The sequence below is a fragment of the Crocodylus porosus genome, unplaced genomic scaffold (genome assembly GCF_001723895.1).
Source record: "Crocodylus porosus isolate Cpor-Errol unplaced genomic scaffold, CroPor_comp1, whole genome shotgun sequence".
In the NCBI taxonomy this organism is placed as follows: Eukaryota; Metazoa; Chordata; order Crocodylia; family Crocodylidae; genus Crocodylus; species Crocodylus porosus.
In genome coordinates, this window is record NW_017728886.1 from 182,300,117 (window position 1) to 182,321,309 (window position 21,193).

A 21,193-nucleotide genomic window follows, 5' to 3' on the forward strand; every position below is an offset into this window, starting at 1 on the left:
GCAGGCGCATGAAGTGGGGATATATGTCTGCTGCTACCAGTGCTGCTATCCCCAGCTGATTTGGGCATGACCAGAGCTACTCCTGCCCTGCTCCAGCCAGGGCCTGTGGCGAATGGCTGAGGCTGTGCAGGATGTCAGGCTTGGCTCGGGATGGTGATAGCAGCATACAGGTCGCTCCTTCCAGCCCCTGCTCCCTGTCCAACCCTCCAGGTGTCCCCTGATGACTAGGAGCAGGTGCTGAAAGGAGGAACCTGCACACCACTGCCACTGTTCCCAGCAGAGACCAGCACCCTGCAGCTTGAGTGGGGCAGGAATGGTTCTGGGGCTTCCACTGCCTGTGTCACCTGGGGGCAGTGCCAGTGGCAGAGGCATGGTGGGTTCCTCTTTCCAGTGCCCGCTCAGGGGACATGGGGGGTGGAGAGTGGCTGGGAGCAGGTACAGAAAAAAGAAACCAGCCCACTGCTACCTGTTTCTCCTGCCAAGCCTGGCACCCTGCACAGCTGCAGCTTGTGGCTGTAATGGGGCAAAACCAGTGTTGGGTTCAAGGGGGAACAGCAGTAGCAACAGAAATTGGATGTAAATTTTCCTCTGAACATTTTTGAGAAGTTTCCAAGAACCATTGGCCAGTGGTGTCCGTCAGGGGTTGGTGCTTGGCCCAGTGCTTTTCAACATCTTTATCAATGATTTGGGTGTGGGTGTGAAGAGCTCACTGGCCAAGTTCGCGGATAACACCAAGTTATGGGGAAGCATGATCACGCTTGAAGATGGGTCCTCCTGTAACTGCAGCTTAGACAGGCGTGCAAGTTGGGCAGATGGGAACCAGATGAGGTTTAACACTGAGAAATGTCAAGTGCTCCACCTAGGGATGAACAATTCCCTGCACACCTACAGGCTTGACATTGCCAGTCTGGCCAGCACTATGAATGAAAGAGACCTGGGGGTAATAATTGACCACAGTATGAACGCAAGCCGGCAGCATGATGCTGTAGCCATCAGGGCAAATAATACTCTGGCATGCATCAATCGATGTATCTCCAGCAAAACTAGGGAAGTGATTCTTCTGCTCTACTCGGCACTGGTGAAACTGCAGATGGAATACTGCGTCCAGTTCTGGATGCCACGCTTCAAGAAGGATGTGGAAAACCTCGAGAGAGTCCAGATAAGTGCCACCCACATGATCAGAAACTTGCAGGGCAAGCCATACTAGAGAAGACTGAGGGACCTGGGACTCTTCAGCCTGAAGAAGAAAAGGCTGAGAGGGGAGTTGGTAGCAGCTTACTGCTACGTCAGGTGCATGCATTAAGGGCTTGGTGAACATCTGTTCACCAGGGTGCCCTTGGGGAAAACCAGGAGCTATGGTTACAAACTCCTGGAAAACCGTTTCAGGCTCAACATTAGGAAAAAATTCGTCACAGCCAAGGTGTCCAGACTGTGGAATAAGTTCCCTCCAGAAGTGGTGCAATTGCCTACCCTGGAGATCTTCAAGAGGAGACTGGATGGTCACCTTGCTGGGATCACTTGATGCCAATTATTTTTTCTGCTTGGTGCAGGGGGCTGGACCCAATGATCTTTCGAGGTCCCTTCCACGCTACGTTCTATGAACTTTAGGGTTATGCTGGTGTTGATGTAGCCACTGGGAAGCCCATTTAGCTCAAGTAGTAGAAGTCTGCCATAGTATCAAAGTACAGTGTTCCAAACTTTTCAATATTGTACAGTGGGAGGAGTTGATATAATTAAACATTAGAATTGAATTTCATCTTGTTCCTTAAAAAAATAGAAAAATCAAAAGAAATAACATTAAAAGGATTTTGTTTAAGATGCCAAGCAAAGCAATCAGAGGTAAGAAAAGCCAATATGTTCATGTGTTGTTAATTTGACCTCTCCCCTTCCTCCCATGTTTACACAGTCTTTAATTATATGATTACACATTTTTTTTCCGCTGAGTTTCTGTCTCAGTACGCAAGATGAATGCACACCAATGTCAAATAGTCTCTAAAATGTACATTAACGTGCAAAGTGTATTTGAAGGCTGACTCAAGCTTTAATTGTTTATTGGCCCAATTAGCCAAAGGAAAACAACCTATCTTTCCTTCCTGCAAAAGACTAATTAGTTGTTTGATACTCTTTTCTTTTAGCAGGTTCCAAATAGGAACACATGAACTTCTTATCTTTACACATTAGAAGGCAGAATATTTAATTTCATTGGGTTCTGTGTCTCAAACCCTTGCAAGCAAAGGATCCTTCAGGTGTCAGTCCTGTGCAGAAAGAGAGTCAACTTCAGCTGTTGTACTCTCCCTCTATGTTACTGCCCCACAAAATCCCCCCCAGAGATGTTTAGACCTGTATGGGAAGAAGCTGGAGACATTGGGTTAGCAGAGAAGGGTTGTAAGTATTGAGCTGTCCATCTCTGCTCCAGATTTGTGTCATTTCTGTGGGAAAGCTAATGCAGCCTGGAACAAATCTGCCTTCCCTTGTAAAGAGTGGATATCCTGTTGGAGTACTGCTTTATTTCTAAGGAATAGGGAAGGCTGCTGGGGACTCAGATCCCATGTGAGAAGTCCTGATTTCTCACTCATTCCCCAGGATGTTCTTGGGGGCAGGGCCAAAATCCATTCTCATAATGAAATGATCAGGGAAGTATTTTGGCATGGGATGGGTAAGGAGGAGTTGGGGGTGGGGGAAGGTGGGGAGAGTCCTTGCAGAGATTTAGCTTCCTCCTGTTACGGTAGAACAGGTGTGACCCAATCCTTTGCAATGAAGTAAAAGGATGGACTAATGTAACTTATTTTTTTTTTCTTGTAGTTTGCTGTCATTTGTTATATCAAGTATACTGTCTTTCGATCCATTGACTTACCTTAAAATTGTTTTTTGGACTACAGTTTTTTCCCTCGACAACTGCTGGGGTTAGGTTCCTGAAATTTCCTGTGGTTGGCAAAACCGTGGTTGACCAGACAAAAGGCTTATGGGAAAAATGGCATGTGGTGGGCTGATGCGCAGCCACAGAAAACCATGGTTACTCAAAACTGTATACCGTGGTAGCCAAAATGGTATATAGAATATTACACATGGATACTCAAAACTGTGGTTGGCAAAGGAAACCTGCATTTAGTTGATAATGTTTAAACACTGTTGTCTGTGCGTCTGAAAGAAGGCATGTTGCAAAATGAACTAGTGTTGCTTTCAAATCAGAAAAAGTTATTTTTCTTGTAACCTTCATGGACAGTACATAAATGGGGGAAAATTGTAAAGCTGTGATCATTTTTGAACAAACAGCATTGTTGCTTTAAGTTTCTCTTTTTAGCTTGAATTTTAGATAATAGTTCTGTTATGCTGCAGTATTATACAGCTTCTGAACGCTCTTTCAAAGACTGCGGTTTTAGTCACCAGGTTGTCTAACCCAGTTCAGACTCAGTCTAGATTCTTTGCTGTTTAAAATGTTGGTGGCTGTCAGTGCCTTGTACAAAATGAAGTTCTGACTCATGGAGCTGACTTGCTGGTACTAACAATGGGAAATTTGGGAGGAAAAAAGCCCATTGAAGATAGGCCTTTTGTCATTTTCATTTGAGCTGAGTCAGAGGCAGCATAGAAAGCTTGGTATTTTGAGGTTGGTGTTCTAGCAGATTTTGGATCAAAAAAGAAGCATTTTTGGACATGTTAACTCTTAGCTATTGTGGTGCATTCTGTCTTTCCTTTGGAGGTGTCTGTTAGATCAATTCTGACCTGCAAGAGCTTTTATAGATTAGGGAAACCCTAAAACTATTGTAAGAATGTCCTAACGAGCAAGGAGCTTTAAGAGCATTCAGCAAGTGACTGAAAGGAAACTGAGTCCATTGATATGACACCAGCCCTGTACCATATTAGGAAGAAGTACAGAGGAAAACTAGAGCCAGCCTCTAGGACAGGGATGGGCAAAACACAGCTCACAAGCTGGATCTGGCCCACCAACTGAGAGTATCCGGTCCATGAATTGGCAGCCACAAAGTCATAGGATCTGTCCTCTGGAGAGCTGGTGGCTCTGGCTGCTGTGTTATGCCAGGCAGGTGGGTACGTCCCTGTCCACAGCTTACACCAGCTTCTGCCCCACGTGCTGGAACCAGCACAGGGTGCATGCCAGAATTAGCTGTGGACTCTGCCTTCAGGTTCCTGCTAGGGATAAGGATGACTGCCTGGGACTGCAGCTAAAGTGCTGATGCAGCAGCATCACCTGTGGACCTGGGCAGACACTCTGATCCCCAGTGGGAACCTGCCAGCTGCATCCAGAGCTGATGCCAGTGCCCACCTTGTGCTGTTTCTGGTGTATGGGGCAGAATCTGGTGTAAACTGCAGGGATGGGCTGATGGTTGGAGGGAAGGGGGCGGGGGGAGATGGACAGAGAGGCAGCCCTGCCCATGATGAGCAGTGGCGGTTGGTGTTGGGCAAAAGCAGGACCCAGTGGTGGGCGTGCTCACTGCTGTTGCAGCCGTTCTGGCTGCAACTGCCAGGAGCCTGTGCCGGGGCTGCCCTGTGTCTCGTCCCCACTGCCATTGCTGCTGCTCTTTGGGTCTGGGGCAGCCTGGAAGCAGTGGCGGGGAGGAGCTGCCGGGAAGCTTCGTCATGGGTTCTGGGTGGCCGCAACCGGAAGGGCCCTGGCAGCAGCGAGTGTACTCAACACCAGGTCCTGCTTTTGCCCAGTGCCCAGCATCGGCTACCACCACTCATTGTGGGCAGGGCCACCTTTCTCTGTCTCCCCCACCCCAGAAGTCCTGCACCTACAGCATGTCTCCACAGCTACACAGACTCCCACCCCATGTGCCAGAAGCAGTCCCAAGTGGGTGTCAGCATCAGCTGTGGATGCAGCCTGCAGGTTCCCGCTGGGGGTCAGGGCATCTGCCTAAGCCTCTCCTTAGGGTAGAAGGGATAGAACGGCGGGTTGGAGGCTGAACCTTTCTCAGTTATCACCTGTGCCCATGTGAGCTTCCCACCCCTGCCAGTCCATGGCCCCATTCCACATAGGTAGAGTTGTTTAGTGAGCTGTTGCAGGGGGAGAGGTGCTGACCTGGTCTGTGACAGATCCCCAAATCTCCCTATGTGGCCTGTGGGCCCAAATAATTGCCCAACACTGTTCTAGGAAAAGACTTTGGGTGTGGCACTGTTTTGAGCTTTTTTTTTTCTTTATTTATGGAAAGCTAATATAAAGCATTAATGTTTAAAACTTTTAAAACTGCCATAGAGTAAAATTACACTTCTTTACTTGAGTCTTGGAGAGGTTTTCTGTTACTCTGCTGCAGGGGGGGGCAATTATTTTGGGCAGAGGACTGCTTACTGAGTTTTGGCAAGCCATTGAGGGCTGCATGACAGGCAGCCCAGGGCAGTTAAATATTAATTTTCTATATTTTTTAGGGGCCCTGCGAGCTGCATAGAATGGCCTGGTGGGCCACATCTGGCCCCAGGCTGCATTTTGCACACCCCTGCTCTACTGTATATGGTTAACTACAACATTAGAATGGAGAAGTCTACTTATGTGATTTCTGCAGCATTACCTTTTATTAAATTGATTATCATCATTACCTTCTATTTAAACACTTTGTGCAATTAATTGTTAAGTCCCGTCTTTGAAAATGGGTCACAACTACTCTTGATGCTGTAGGATGACAAATAAGTTAGAACAGACCCTATATTCTGAAAGCCCTTGCTATCCTTTCCTGTAGGATAGGAAGTACAGAGGATTATGTCTTGCCATTGTCTGCTGTTACGTTTACCAAATTTCTGTGTATTTTGATGTTACAAAACTGAGTTCTGCAAAGCTGAACTCTTCAGTAAGGATATTCAAATGAGTAAAGATTACAGGATTGGATACTTAACAAAACAGTTTAAAAAAAAAAAAAAAAAAAAAAAGCTTCAGGGGATATTCACTGCTGAATAAAAGAAGTGTTAGTCCACTGAGTACATTGAGGAATTCGGCCATAAACGTCATAGGTTCAGTATTTCTTTTGAACTCATTTGATCTTGTTTAAAACTGGAACAGAACTACACAACTAGGATAAAATCTGTGCTGTGGTATGCTATCTTTGAGATAAAGAATGTGAGCTCAGCTTGTGTAGTATAATACTATTGCATATTTTATACATTTTATTAGTCTTCAACATTTTATTGCTTTTTGCCCTTTACAATCCTTTGTGTTTTCCTCCAGTGCACAAAACTATCCTGAACAATTGCTGCTCTGTGTCCTGTGTAAATATTTTCTATAAACCAAAGATCTACTGCTGGTGAACAACTTCAACACTGTCCGTTTGTTATAAACTGCTGACTGCTTTACATTTTTAGAACATTAATTTGTGAATGAGATTAGAAGCTTTCAAGTATTTCTGTGCTCTGAAAATTGACTCAGTAAAAAAGGCCCATTGTTACTGCAGATATCAGCTTCTTATGTTTTGCCCAAGTCACATTGACTTTGTTCACTGGCAAATTATCTCCTTACAAGTGTCGATGGAGAAACGCCAAAATAGTTGTGGAAAAAAAATCAAGCTGTTGCCCTGCAGAATGCATCAGTAAAATTACTGGCAAAATCTAGCTGAGAATCTTTATTGTCTGGGTTGATGTACAACCCAGAAAACATTATGTCATCCTTTGAATCCTGTTGCTGCCTGATCTCAGATAATTGTCTGTCTTCAGTTCCCAAGAGTTCTTTGTTTTTTTATTCTGGAATAAATATATATATTTTTTTCCTCTAAACTGCTCCCAAGTACAGAACAGAGCCTCAGATCAAAGACGTCCTATCTTGAGGGAGAACTCTCTTAAACCTGGTGTATACTTAAAAGTTTTGCCAATATTGCGTTGATAATGGGAGTGAAGAAAATATTATTAACAGACATAGCTATGCCCTTGAAAATGCTGGCATAGGCGCAGTTATGCCAGCAGCAGTCCTTTTTTGTGAGAGTCCTTTTGCTGGTGGTATACATTAAATCAGCTCCAAAACTATTGCTACGAAATTAGCAATAACAGCAAAAGGACTCTTTCAGTATAAGCTGCCTCATTGCTATGAGTGTTTACTGGTACAGTTCTATCAGCAAACACTTCATAGTGAAGAAGAATCCTTGGTCTCTTTGTGGCTAGAGACAGAAGTTACTCATAAACTGGTTTAAGTGATTGGAAACCAGTTTAAACCTGTAACAGAACAGAAGTTCAATGCAGCCCTTCAGGTGCAACTCTCTCTGTCTCTGTCTGTCTGTCTGTCTGTCTCTCTCTCATTTGCTCTCATCTTAATAACTCGCCTGGACAGGGGGACAAAAAGGACATGTCTTGGGAAACCCACATGTATTGTAACAACCCTGAGCTGGGGAGAGCCCCCAAGGCAGCTGCTATTCAGGGAGGGGTAACCCCCGCTCCCTTGGGCTGGCACCGGGCTGAGGGCTTTGTCCCCCCGCCCCTGTGAGGGGACTGCAGGGGGTTGGGAACATGATGGTCAGCTAATCAGGGATGGGTCCTGCTTGGCTGGATGGGAATGTTCATGTCCCCCCCCCCCCCGCCTTCTGGCCTGGGCCTCTGCCTGCTTTTCTCAAGTGAAAATTGAATGTGAATTGAATTTATTATTGGTTCAGTCTATGCAGTTTAGAGAAACTTGTGAAGATTGGATCAATTTTGCCTTGGGCTTTTTGATCGTCTGTATATCCTCAGTACCTCATCTGCAAACGGGATACATATCTTTGCTACCTAACAAGGGTTTTGGAGTGGGGTTTATTTAAGATGGTGACATTCTCAGATACTGAAGGAAGGGTGTGGAAAGGAGGGAAGACATAACTACTGTAGGTCATGTCTTAAATTAGGGTTTGTCTTGCTAGTCTGTAAGATGTCACTCTGCCCATCTATGCTCAGCAAACTCTCTTAGTGGAACACCATCTTATATTGGCAAAGGAGTTTTATTACTACTGTAGGTTAAACCAATTTCCTAAGTAAAATAAGCTCTCTCTCATAGAAGGACTTACTGCAGAACCAGGATAGGGAGTTGAATGTGAGTGGTTCAAGGACCAAGTTAATGCCTAAACTACTAGACAGTTTTTTGATTTACATGAGTAGCTTATATCTGGGTGTAGCATTTCTTTGGGACCATTGTAATGAGGCCTCACTTACTTAATCTTACTGATTGATTCTCTATGGATAGGGAAAAAGATAGCCTTTTGTCCCTTCAAATTAGCTTTGCTTGGATAGTTTTAAGCAATTTTAAATTCAACAACTCAAGTGCATGTTTTTAAAATGCAACTGAATTTTTCTATCCTTTGTCTTCCTATTTTCCAGCTATTAACTTTTTCACAGACAGTCTCTTTTCTACCTTGGAAAACTACTACAGTAGTCCACCTTATTTACCTTTGACTTTTTTCCCCTCTTGTTCCCTCCCCCCTTCCCTGTTCTACTTCTTTTGTTTTTTCTAATTTCCATCTATTTACATTCTCACTGACATCCTGTCACTTTTAGCTCCTCTCATTCCTTGGAGTCTCAGAACAGCAGAGACTCCCTATGCCTGAAGAAGGGTGATTGCGCCCGAAAGTTTGCCAAACACTTTGTTCCAGCTACTCAGTCGGTCTAATAAAAGATATCACATCTACCTGAAGAACCTTGCCAGTGCAATATTAAGGCATTTTAGTTAAAATAACGCTTTTAAAAACGGGTTTCAGTGTCAGTGTAATCTTGGCTGTTTTTCAGGCTATGTTCTCCTCTGATATAGTTTATAAGTGTTATACTATGTACACAAGGGAAAACAGGAACAGAAAGTAACTGATAAAAATGTTAACATTTTCAGGCTTAAAGGGATTTCATCTTAAAATAAAAATTATAATTTTAAGGTTAAAAGGGGTGGGGAAAAAAGCCCTTCAGGAAAGAATGGACTTTTGGGGAGGGAATTCATAGGTATAGATAGAGAATACATTCAACCACTGTAGGTGTCTTGAGAAGGTCTTTTTCAGCAAAAGAAAAAGGATACTAGCTATGTCCAAATAAAAAGCCTTCTCATCATATGAATGAGCTCTTTATCTGAGTATCTCCTTCACCTGACTATTTAACATAAACATCTCATATTACCAAAATAAAGTAATCCATTGAAAGCTCTGAATTGCTTGAAGGAGTTTGTGCCCCACACAGCTCCAAGAACTCCAAATGTAGGTTTGCATGTAAATTGGATAGCAGTGATCTTAGTTGCCTGAGGATAGCAACTACTATTAAAACAAAGGATCAGAGCACAAACAAACAGCATTACAGCAGCTGAGCTGTAGAATGCTTTTACAAACTTACCTTGTTTATCTGAAACCTACCCTATATGGAAGGAAACTGCTGGTAACAGGAAACAGTAATTCATAGTGAGGCAACAAGACTTTATACAGAATAGCATACAAGTGGCAATACTTACAGTGCCTAGTTAAATACTTAGCACCTTGTTTTCAAAAGTGCTGAGTACCCATAAGTAACCCTGGAGTCAATGGAAGGTGTGGGTGGTTAGCATCTATGGCATCAGGCAGAATATTGTGCATAATAATGCACTGAATCAAATTTCATAGATTTCATAGACATTAGGGCTGGAAGGGCACAATTTCATCCAGTAGGCACAAATTTTATCAATATATTTTGTTATTTACCTATTATAGAATCTTTATTTCTGAAGATGAACATCACAGATACCTTTCATTTTCATTCGCAGTGTAATGTGAAATAGCAAGACAAAGGACTGTGACTTTAAAGCCTCTTTCCTCTCCCTCTCTCTCTCTTTATTTAATTTCTTTTAATTTTTTGTCCTGTTATCGTCTCATCCAGGCACTCTTAAAAATAATAGTAATAACATTAATCAGCAGCATGGAATGTAGGTGAAATCATTCCTGTTAGAAGCAGGTTTTAAAGATTTACTTACAGAAGTATCTAAGGCAGTGATTCTCAACCGGTGTGCCATGGCACTCTGGGGTGCCTTGAGATCCTTTCAAGGATGGCATAACTACAAACAATTATTTTTTAAATGAAACAGTAGAAAATAGAGGTGAGCATTTTTCAAGCATACTTCGGTAATGCAAGTATCCCTAAAATAATTAGCATTTAGCTGACAAATTCTGAATATCAGTGAATATGTAACTACTTAGCAAACCTACTTCTGAAGAACATGGATGAAATCAAATCTCTTTACCTCTGTTTTCTGAATTAGAGCACAGTATTAGGAAGTAAAGACAGATTTCTTTCAGAGCCTGTAGGAAATACAGCCCCACATCCTGCATTAAAAGTAATGGGGGCTGTATGAGGTAGAGGTTTTTAACAGGTAAGTGTTTAATGATCTTTTCTGTTATAAAACTTCTCAGCAGGAGAAAAAGGAGCTACTTTAAAAATAAACCTTTGAGATCAGTGCTTTGCTTTTGTGTGGAAGGAACATAGAGAGTATGGTGTTCAACAGCAGCAGAAAGTCCTAAAGCAGGGGTCGGCAATCCCTGGCATGTGTGCCAAGCATGGCACGCAAGGCCATTTTACTTGGCACGCCATGGCCAGCCCTGGCTCCGGGTAGCTGCTGCCAGTGGCGGAGCCCGGGCTGCTCCCGGCGGGGCTTGCAGCGTCCCAGAGCTGGGGCTGGCTGCAGGCGGGAGGCTCCAAACAGCTGTGCCAGGCTCCAGCATCAGCTCTGCACCAGCGCATGCACCCGCCTGTCAGAGTGGGTGGTGAGGGAGGGGCCTGAGGCAGTGTAGCCCCGGTCTCTCTCCCACTCCCAGCACAGAGGTGATAGCAGGGTTCCGGAGCCCTGTGCAGCTGTTTGTAGCCAGCCCAGGCTCTGGGCAGCTGCAGCAAGCAGCAGGCAGGCTGCAAGCAGCTGTGCCAGGCTCTACATCTCCGGCATCAGCTCCAGAAATGGGGGAACTAAAGGTCCAAGACTATTTACCGTCACTATGATCTCCCAAGACTTGCAAAAACCTTAATAGAAGTCTTGTAAATTGAGGGGAAAAAATGATAAATGCCACCATGAAGGCTGACAAGGCACAATTAATTGTTATTAATGTTTCTAGCTCTAAAAAAGCAATGTACACATTGTACTTTATTCATATCGACCACTGCTGAGCATCAGGCTGTTTAGAAGGACAAGAAACACAGAAAAAGGATGGGTTATCTAGAAATCTGCCAGATTCATAGAAGAGATTACAATGACTGACAGTTGGGAGGAATTTTTGTCACATGCTGGACTCTGCTGATCCAGTCAAGCAGGGACCAGAACATGCCCCCTTCACAATCTCAAATTGACTGTGTGGTGGGTTAAGTGTTTGATCCATAACTCTTCCCAGATAACCCATAAAATGCAGAATGACATTGTTAAATATAGAGCTAAGTATAAACATGACAATATCTGGACAATATCCAGGTTGCCATGCATGGATTACTTCTAAAAATGTATGGTTTTTGTAGCTCCTGAAATAGCACCAGCCATACTTTCTTTTAATCTCTCTGTGGCACATCTACACAAGATGCTTATTGCGCGGTAGCCTGATAAGGCTGCTCAGTAGCGTGCCAATCAAAAAACCAATGCTAATAAGCTATTGCATGGTGTTATTAGGTTACTGTGCAGTAAGTAGCACAAAAAAACCTGTAGTTACTGTCCATTTAGTTAGTACTTCATTAAGCAAGTGCTAAACTAAATGCACAGTAATGAATGTGTAGATGCACCTTCTGATACAACTCATTAGAAATGAGAGAACTGTTAGCTTCACTAGTCACAGCTTAATCATTTAAGAAAAAAAAAAAAGTGGCACCTTGGCACTGACTTCGTGGTTTTGCAAAGACAAGTATTTTTATTTAAAGGCAAAATTAGCATCTTTTGGTCATTAGAAAAAAACTGGTTGAGGAACATTTGTCTAATATGTTGCATTATCCATGTATGCTTTTTTAAGCGTTTATAGGGAAAACAAAGGGACATTCCCCTTATAACTGTAAAAGTAAAACTCTAGGAAGTGAGAGGGAAAATAAGATCACACACAGAACAAAGAATGTATTGATAACTTCAATAAAATAGTAATGTCATTGGTATTTAAAGAAATGACCATCTGTTTCAGATTTAAAATCTAAGAGGACAAGAAAAATGGATTGTACTTGATTTAGCTTAAATTAAAAATAAAAAACGTTTTCCTTCTGTCCTTTTTAAATATAAGATAATTGAAAACACACCCTACTGTGGTTCAAAACTTTAGGATTTATTCACAATTTGAAAACTGAAGTCAAATTTTAAACTTAGCTAAAACCTTTCTTCAGGGTTTCCATGCTAATGTAATTATAACACAGACAAAGACTCTGGCTAAAACTCTTGGCATAATTAGTTGTGCCTTATTGAAGTACAACTAAGAAAACAGAAATGCTATTATCCTAACTTCTCATCCTACATATTGTGGTACCTGGAAGGGTTAGAACAAACATAAGTTTTGTTATTAGAACTAGGTTTGGATTCTTAATTGAAATAATGTTAACTTTTAATTCTTTATAAATTTATAAAATAAACTTCAGATCATGCTTCTTGAGTGTCTGTTACAGCAATTGAAGTGTGATTACTTCTGGCATCTTATATGTCATACCTGATCTGGGAGCAGGATCTTAGGTTTGTTTTAATTCCTGTCAGCCTATCATGTTTAATGTCTAAACCCATGTTAGCATTCCAGAGCTTCCCTTTTTCAAAGTTGCTTTTCATTTTAAATTCTGAAAGGAAATGAGACCAGCTCTAAAATCTTAGCCTGATAAACAGACATAGCACCCAACATTGTTAAGAAACAGGAGCAGATTTAGCTTACTGATCAAAATCAAAATTAGGAAACAAACAAACAAGCTGTTAAGATGGTGTTAACTGGCTGTCCTAAATTGCCTCCTTAATGTCAGTGCAGTTTAACCTTCAACAAAAGGAAATAATTTCCAGAATAAAAAAGTTCTAAAACCTTCATACACGTTGCAAGGTTGTGTACCCATTCTACAATACAAGAGTAACAGCAAAAGTGGACAATAGCCCATCCATTTTTCAGCCTTAGGACCCTAAACATAAAGGAGTGGCCGTCTGACCACCCACTCTCCAATACTTTTGTTTCTGCCAAAGTTATTTCCTTTGACCCTGAGTTTTCTAAGAGCTTTGCTCTCTCTGGTCTTTTAGCTGTAATAATTAATCTCTTTGGGTCTCATTTTCAACCATTTGTCAGGCTTTCCTAAAATTTCACCTAGATCGCTAGCCTCTTTTTTTTAAATATCTCAGTAGAGGCTCATAGTAAATCATAATCCTTCTCTATCGTCTTATAAGAACAGGATAATTGTTTAAGTGTTTTCACTTCAGTTTGCTTGGATTTATTGATTAATGGCTTCAAAAATGCCTAGAAACACTTAAATTCATAATGCACCCTCAGATACACTTGTGGTTGAAGCTGTTAACTTATTTTTTGTCACAGTGTATTGCAACTGTAGGTCAAAGGATTTAAGATTTGGGATTAAATAAGCAGGATGAACAAAATAGCTATTCTAACTCATGATCATTCAGTCTCAAGGGGAAAAAGTGTTTTATATATATACACAACCAGAAAACAAACAGCAGCAGTTCATGTATTTCCAACATGTGTTGCAGGCATTTTAAAACATTGCTTTTAAGTGCTGCAATCAAAGTAATGTGCACCCAGAGGGTATGATGCCTTGTACCGGTGATTCTGAACCATGGTGCCATGGCACCTTGAGATCCTTTCAAAGGTGCTGTGGGGTGCCACACAATGATGGCACTGTTTGGTGTGCAAATATGGCTCACAAATAAACCCAAAGTTTTCAAATAGGAATCCATACCATTGAAAATATTCTGACCTGTAGTGGAATTTACAATAGAAGAGTTGTTCTATTGTTTTTCTGTAGTCAAAAATCAAGTGAAAACTAAGAGCTGGCATTTTCTGAGGTGGGCCTCAAATCTATTGGATCACTCCCGACCCACAGACTCCAGCCCTGCCAATGCTCACTCCCAAACCTCTGTGTCCCGGGGCAAGGGGAGGACTCGGACCTCGAAGGGTCAAGGAGGGACTCTGGGGGACAACACACCCCGGGGAAAACATAAGAGAGAAAAACAAACAAAAACACCCTACCTGCTGCAGGAACCGTGGCGGGACCCACGTGGCTCGTTAGCCGTGGTTTTTTTAAAGTGATAGCAGCTGGAGAGAAGGGGGAGGAGAGCCGGCACGGAAGGATAAGAAGGGGAGACAGCAAGACGGAAGGGGAGGAGAGGTGGAGGAAGAGTGAAGAGAAGGTAGCTCCCAGACCCACTGAGGAGGAGGGGGAGCTGGAGAGCGCTGCCCATAGGGCAGGAGAATGCCCAGACAAGCATCAGTATACAGACGCTGTTACTGGGCTTAGAAGGACTGAGGTATCCAGGCTGCATATCATTTTGAAGCCATGAGGAGGGCATCCAGGAGGGTCCTCAGCGACAGAGACTGGTTCTAGTGGATCGCCCGGGAGAAAGGTGAACGGTCAAGGGGCTAGTTAAGACCAACTTGTCCTGGACGGAAGACTCGGGAGAGCCTGTCAAAGGAAGGTTTCTTCTCCGAGGTGGAAGGGACGTCAAGGGTTGGATACACATAGGGTACACTAAGGGTAGGGAAGAGGTAGCACGAAGGAGCAGTCGGTGGTGGGGGCACGCTGTAGCTTAGATGCCACAGGATAGTAATCAATGGATTATTGAGAGGTAGCAAGCAGTTTGTTGCTAGCATCTTTTCTTTTTATTTGTTAATTTTTTAATTGCCCGGGACGCCAGGGTAAAGTAAGGCGGAGGGCTACGACAGGCCAAGGATTTAGAGGGCCTAGTTTGACTCGGCCATACAACTCAGGCTTTAGCGAGACCCAAGAATACGTCCTCGCATAGGGAGGGCTGGCCACGGAAGACAACATCAGCACACTGTCGAGGCTGAGTAGTGGGTGAGGTACAGGGGAGGTTGGAGCCTCATGAAGTTAATCACCCCTCAGCCTGAGATAACCGAATCCGGACGGTTGGACCCCTCCACCACAGATAGAATCATCAAAGTCGTGGCAGGCAGGATTAGGAGGGGATAAGACTGCCCGAGGTGAGAGCTCATGGCCCTATTACCTTTGGGATGGAGCATCATCAAGATCCAGAGCCGAGCGGCGAGGGACCAGATGTTCGAGGCCTGGCGGGTGCACTCTAACATGCTCCCCTGGGCCATGCTCATGCCCCTCACTCCCGACCTGCAGCCCCCTCCCCCCCCCATCCCTGCTGGTGCCCCTCACTCCTGACCCGCAGCCCCCTGCTCCCCCCAGCCCTGCCGGAGGGGCTTCAGCTGCTCCTGTCCCAAGTGGACTGAAGCGCAGTGGCTTAGAGCAAGTCTGGTCCTGGCTTGGGGTGGAGGGAAGAGGAGGGGAGGCTTGTGGCACTCGCCCCACCCTGGGCTGTGGCTGCTGCACCATGCCAGGAGGCCTGGTGTGGTCACAGCCCCCCTCCCCTGGGCAGCATCTCCTGGCCACTGAGCCCCTGTGCTGCTGGCTTGGCACAAAGTTACCTGCTACACTCAGAAGGTCCCCCTTCCTCCATTGGAGGGGCAGGTAACCCCTCTGACCCCCTGCCCTGTTGCAGCCCCAGCCCCACATCCCAGACTTACCTGAGTGCAGCTTCTGGGGTGCACACAGACACACGTGGTACTCCCTGCCTACAATTGCCTCTCCCTCTGCTCGCATCAGCAGAGCAAAGTAAAAACCTGGATGGACATTTGGTCAGATGTGAAAAACGTGCCTGGACAGAGATTGGAGTGCTCAAAAAGAGGACATATCCAGGAAAACCCAGATGTATGGAGAGAAAGAAAGAGAAAAAGAAAGACTCAGATTTGAATATAGAACTTGATTAAGTATTGTCACCAAAACCTAGCAGTTTCTCAGATGTTTATGTTAATAACTGAGCTACCCAAGAAGTGGAATGCTTCTTAAATAAAGGTGTACAACAATATTCAAATGCAAGAGTCATCACAGACAGAGACCACAGACACTGAATTGGGCTTCTCTGAAAGAAAATGTTTTGGGGAGAGGAAATCTCGGCTAGGCTATGGAGAGGAGTGTGGTGCTGCTTTCCCAGCCTGCTCTCCCAGATTTACTGCTATAATTTATCTCGGGGACAGCAAATTTGGGGGGAGACAAAGGGTCAAAATAATGTGCTCTTTGCTTTATCAAACCCATAGAAGTGCCCAGAATCAAGGTCTAAATTTCACTCTTTATAAACTTAGAGATTTCAAAATACATTGCTCAAGTCCTTCGCATTTCTGTTTTAAGAGATCAGTTAAAAAGAATGGCTGCAGGCATAGGACACTTGCTGTATGATTCTCATCTGGGGTACTTTTAAATTTGCCTCCTGGGATTGATTTACACTGTTAAATAAGCTTAATTTCTGTGTATGAAATTACACTCTGTTGTTCTTCAAAAATGACACCAATGTGACCTGGAATTAACACTGTTTGAAATGTTATTGTTCCTTCCACAAAGATGATGTATTTTCAGTACATTTATTTACCAAACTCTTTGGGACAAAGGGACATACACAGCGAAGAACATTGCTCGTTACCAGATACTACAGTCAAATGCATGTCTTTTTATTTTAATTAATATGTCTTATAAGTATGATAATATTTTTGGTTTGCATTTGATTCTTTTAAGGCTTGTTTCCGGCTATTTTAAATCTGGCTAGCAATGCTCATATCACCACCAATGCTACCTGTGGCGAGAAGGGACCTGAGATGTTCTGCAAACTGGTGGAACATGTTCCTGGTCGACCTCTACGCAATGCACAGTGCCGTGTCTGTGACAACAACAGTCCTAATCCCAAAGGCAAGTTCGTTGTGTTAATTGTGGAAGGAAAGAACAGGACGCAAACAATATAATGTGTGTCTGGTATGCACTTGCTTAGAATACTCGCTAATGTTCACCTACATTTTGGGTAAAATTCAGGCTTTCTGACACAAGGGCAGATGCAAACCCTTAAGTCCCACAAAAACCTTCATAGCAGGCTACATGGTAGAATTCTGCATAGGGATCAACCATTGTATGCTTTATTGGTTATTACCAGGGATCCTAGAAATGTGTTTGTTACAGAAAAACATGAAATTTGTGTGTTTACAGAGAATCTTTGGAATCCCTGGAAAAAAAAAACTTTATTAAAAATAAAATGCTGGCTCTCCAGTGGGAACCAGTAGTTTTTACAGCCACTGCAGCAGTCCACTATGGGGGTGGAGAATCTGCTGGCACATAGGGAAGCAACAGAGATGGCAGCCCCCCCTCCCCACCCCAGCCGCTGATTGGCTAAGAGGGCTGCCCATTGTGTGGCCCTGCTCCTGTCCACTAATCAGTGGTGAAAGGCAGTACTCTTGGCCAATCAGTGGTGAGTGGCAGGGTCACAGCCCCTTGACCAATCAGTATTGTGGGGGGCTTGGCATGGAAAAGTGCAGATTTTTATGATTTTTTTTAAATAGGAGAAGTTTGGGTTTTTTATCACGGAAAACTAGGATCCCTGTTTATTAATATAAGGATAAAATATCTACTGTGCAACTTAAATACATGCTAAGTAAGAGAAGGAATAATGAGTAGGGATGTAAATATCATTTTTTTAAAATCATTTAACCTCCTCTAATAATATTACTGGAGCCCTTTGACTGGGGGGAGGGGAACGAGAAGGCAAGCCCAGCCAGATAACACAGCCCACCTGAAACCCTGCTGGGAGGGCAGGAGCATCTGTAAACAAGTGGCTAATTGCTTAATTGAGTCATTGTGCTGCTCCCTGTTTTCCTCTTAGGCTATGGGTATTAGTCCCCCTCCTCCTGACTCCTCCCTCCTGCCTGCCTTGCTGCCTTCAGATTCCTTCTGGGGCACTGCACAGCTTCCCTTCCTCACTTCCCTGCCACACTGCACCCACCCTGCGCTAAAGGATAAGCTACCAGTTATCACTGCACTTATAGTTTAAACAATTAATTGTTTAACCTTTGAAATTCCTAATAATGAAATTAAAAGACTTTCTTGTTTAAAAACAGAACAGCACCCTATCTCCAATGCTATAGATGGTACGAATAATTGGTGGCAAAGTCCCAGCATTCAGAATGGGAGGGAATATCACTGGGTCACCATCACCCTGGATCTAAGACAGGTGAGTAACAACAAGAAGCACAAAATCATACATTTTTCCTGTGATGTAAGGCTAATCAGGTGATTGGAGCTCTACTTGATAGTTTTTAGGTACCTAAAAAAATTAGCTCTGCATTATATTATAATCATTGAATATCCCTTATGGACTAAACAGCATTAAGATGATGGTAAGACTTGCTTGATATGTTTTAGGGTTTGGCAATCTGGCCCACAGGCTAGATCTAGCCTTGGGCAGCTTGGAGGATCTGCAGCATGCTGTGGCCTGGGCAGCAGATGGGATATGACCAGGGTCCTACTGCCTGCCTCATTCTGTCTATTTCAGGTGTGGGTAAAATATGGCTTGCAGGCTGGATTCAGCCAGCCAATGGATTTTATCTGTCCTGCACTGAGTCCCTTGGCCCTGCTTGGCCCATATGTCAGGGCCATGGTGTGTGTTCCTGTGACCCGCAGGGGCGCAGCAGGACAGGGGCAGCGTGACAGCTGGATTGGGCTTCCCAGCAGCTCCCAGGGTGATGGCTCACTCCGTCTGGCTGCTGCTGGCAATCCACCCTCCACCCACTGCTGGAGGCTCCAGATAGGGCAGGTAGGACCATGGAGACTGGTCTTGGACCCTTGCTGTAGGACATCCTCAGCCAGGCAGATAGGATGTGGCTGCAGGTGAGGGGGAGTGGTATCTGGGAGCGGGATGGGTGGGCAGGGCCAGGACCGGGATTGTGGGGCAGTGATAGCCCCGCATGTCCCTGCTTGAGGAGCTGGCACCCATTGCAGTGACTTGCATGAGTGGACTGTAGTTCGGCCCCAGGCCCCAGCCCTGCGCTGACACCACCTCTTGATCCCAGCCCACTCAGCTCTCTGTCTGCCTCTATCCCAACCGCTCAGTTGAGTGTGCCCATCCTGTAGGGGTCCTGGGCCAGCGTCCATGGATACCCTGCCTGCCTGCTTTGTTTGGCACCCTCAGTAGTGGGTGCAGGGCAGATTGTCTGGGGACAGATAGGACCAATTGCCCCCCCTACCCTTGCTACACAGAGCTGTGCCAGCACCCCTCCTGCCTCGTGGGGCCAGGTCAATGCCATCTTTCCCCACCTCTGGCCTACAGCAGCTCGCTGAAACTTCTTAAATGGCTCTCCAGCCCAAATAATTGCCCACCTCTGATCTATTCCTTCCGCAACAGCCAAGGCCCTAGGGCAGGGGTGGGCAATTATTTTGGGTGGGGGGGCTGCTTAACGAGTTTTGCGAGCTGTTGAGGGCCGCATAGGTAGCCCCACCCCCTGGTCGCTATCTTGGTAGTGGAAGTCCTGCCCACTAACCCCTGATCTTTGCCACTAGATGTTCCTCCCCTTGCCCTACCTGCAGAAATACTCCTTTATGTGTGTGGGGGGGGGAGTTGCCATCTTAGAACCAGAAAAAAAACAAATCATACACTGAAAGTCAATCACTGCTAAAACAGATTTCAATTTTATTACAAAAAATATTTGTCATGATTTGTGTTTGTGTAGTGTGTATAGAAGGGATTGCATCATAACTCAAAAATACAGTCCTATTTTTTTTAAATTGTGTGTGGGGTATAGGGATATGTATATGTGGTGGCGTGTGGGCAGTTGTCGGGGGGACAGGGTATGTTAGGGTCTGTGTACATGTGGAGGGATTGTGGGGGCAGGGTGTGGGTGTGTGAGGTTTGTGGGGTGCGGGGACCCTCTGCACACCCTGCTAGGGCGCATAGCCACTGCTGCTGTCAGCTGCAGGTAGAAAGGAGGGAGGGGTGCTCAGGGCACTGGTGCCTGGTGGGATGGCTCCAGCCATTGGTGTGTATGGGGAGGTGAGAGGTGCAGCCTGCCTGGCTGCCTTTGTTAAGGGGGCTCCACGCATGCCTGCAGCTCCCGCCCTCACATGGGGCAGCCCTGCTGGACCCCACGGGAAGCAGGGAGCAGGCTCCATCTACTCCTGATCCGCAGAGCTGCACGGTGGGGGCAGGAAGGCAGCGGCTCCAACTGGGGCTTCCCCCAATTCACAGCCTTCAAAAGAGGCAGGAGCAGCAGCCTGTGGGTCCAGGTGGACAGGAACTGTGGGTCCAGGTCAACTCCTACTGCAGTCTTCGTCCGGGCGTTGCAGTGGGAACTGAATGGCATGGAGCCAACCAGCCTGGCAGGGCATCCTGCGGTTCCCAGCTGCAATGCCAGGTACAGAACACAGCAGGAGCTGGTCTGGTCCTGTGGTTCCCATCCTCTGCCACTGCCCCTACTCCCCCAGGTTCTGCTGCTGCTGGTTCCTATCAACTTTCACAGGCAGCCCGGAGAAAAAAAATATTCATTATTTAAATTGTTTAGGTGCCCCATGAGCCAGATAGAATGGCCTGGTGGGCTGGATATGGCCTGCAGGCCATATGTTGCCTGCCCCTGCCTTAAGGGAATGTCCTTAGGGTCTTTTGTCTGCCTTGTTCCCTCTGTTCCCTTTGCAGTGTCTGCTGACCACCCAGCCCTCTATGCTCTTTTCCTATAGTGCCTATGCATTTAATCCTTTCCAACACCATTAGCCCTTGAATTGGTGGCAAGGGTAAATACAGGTGGCTTGGGCATCCCAGGGAGTTGAGATTTGCTGCCTGTAGCAGGGTTCTGGGTCACAGGTTCTGGCCTGTGGAGGCACAAGTTTGCCGACCCTTGCCTTTTTTTTATTTATTTAAGCATGATTTGTCAATCATTTCAGGAAAAAAAATATTTTTCATAATAGTGCTTTTGGTGTTGTCAGTCATACCTGGTTTAAGCAGGAACTAACTTTTCTGTTTACTAAAACATATAGTCTCCTAATAACTGATATCTCAATCAAGGGAGTAAATGCTTTTGAGTAAGACGTACTAAAAACACTGCTGGGGGGTTTGAATACTGCACTCTGTTTTCTAACATTCAGTTACCAACAGCCTTTCATCTGAAGTAAGTATAGTAATCAAGGTATTCAGCTTTCACAGAAGAAAGGAATTTATTGAAAGATTAATGTTGGCTCTCAGAATTACTGTATGTAAATCAATTATTGCCTATTAGCTTATAGAAATTGGGCTTTTCAGTTAATATGAAAATATATA

The 21,193-nt window shown here is 44.8% G+C and overlaps 1 protein-coding gene across 1 annotated transcript in view; it reads left to right on the forward strand.

Annotated features, from left to right (window-relative positions):
* Positions 1 to 1,817: 1,817 nt before the first annotated feature.
* The window catches only part of LAMA1 (laminin subunit alpha 1), a 145,708-nt gene continuing 126,332 nt past the window's right edge, over positions 1,818 to 21,193 (forward strand). Inside the window, exons 1-3 of the mRNA XM_019540717.1 lie at positions 1,818 to 1,839; positions 16,642 to 16,812; positions 18,009 to 18,121. Coding sequence (XP_019396262.1) covers positions 1,818 to 1,839; positions 16,642 to 16,812; positions 18,009 to 18,121 — 306 coding nt within the window. The remainder of the gene's footprint in view (positions 1,840 to 16,641; positions 16,813 to 18,008; positions 18,122 to 21,193) is intronic.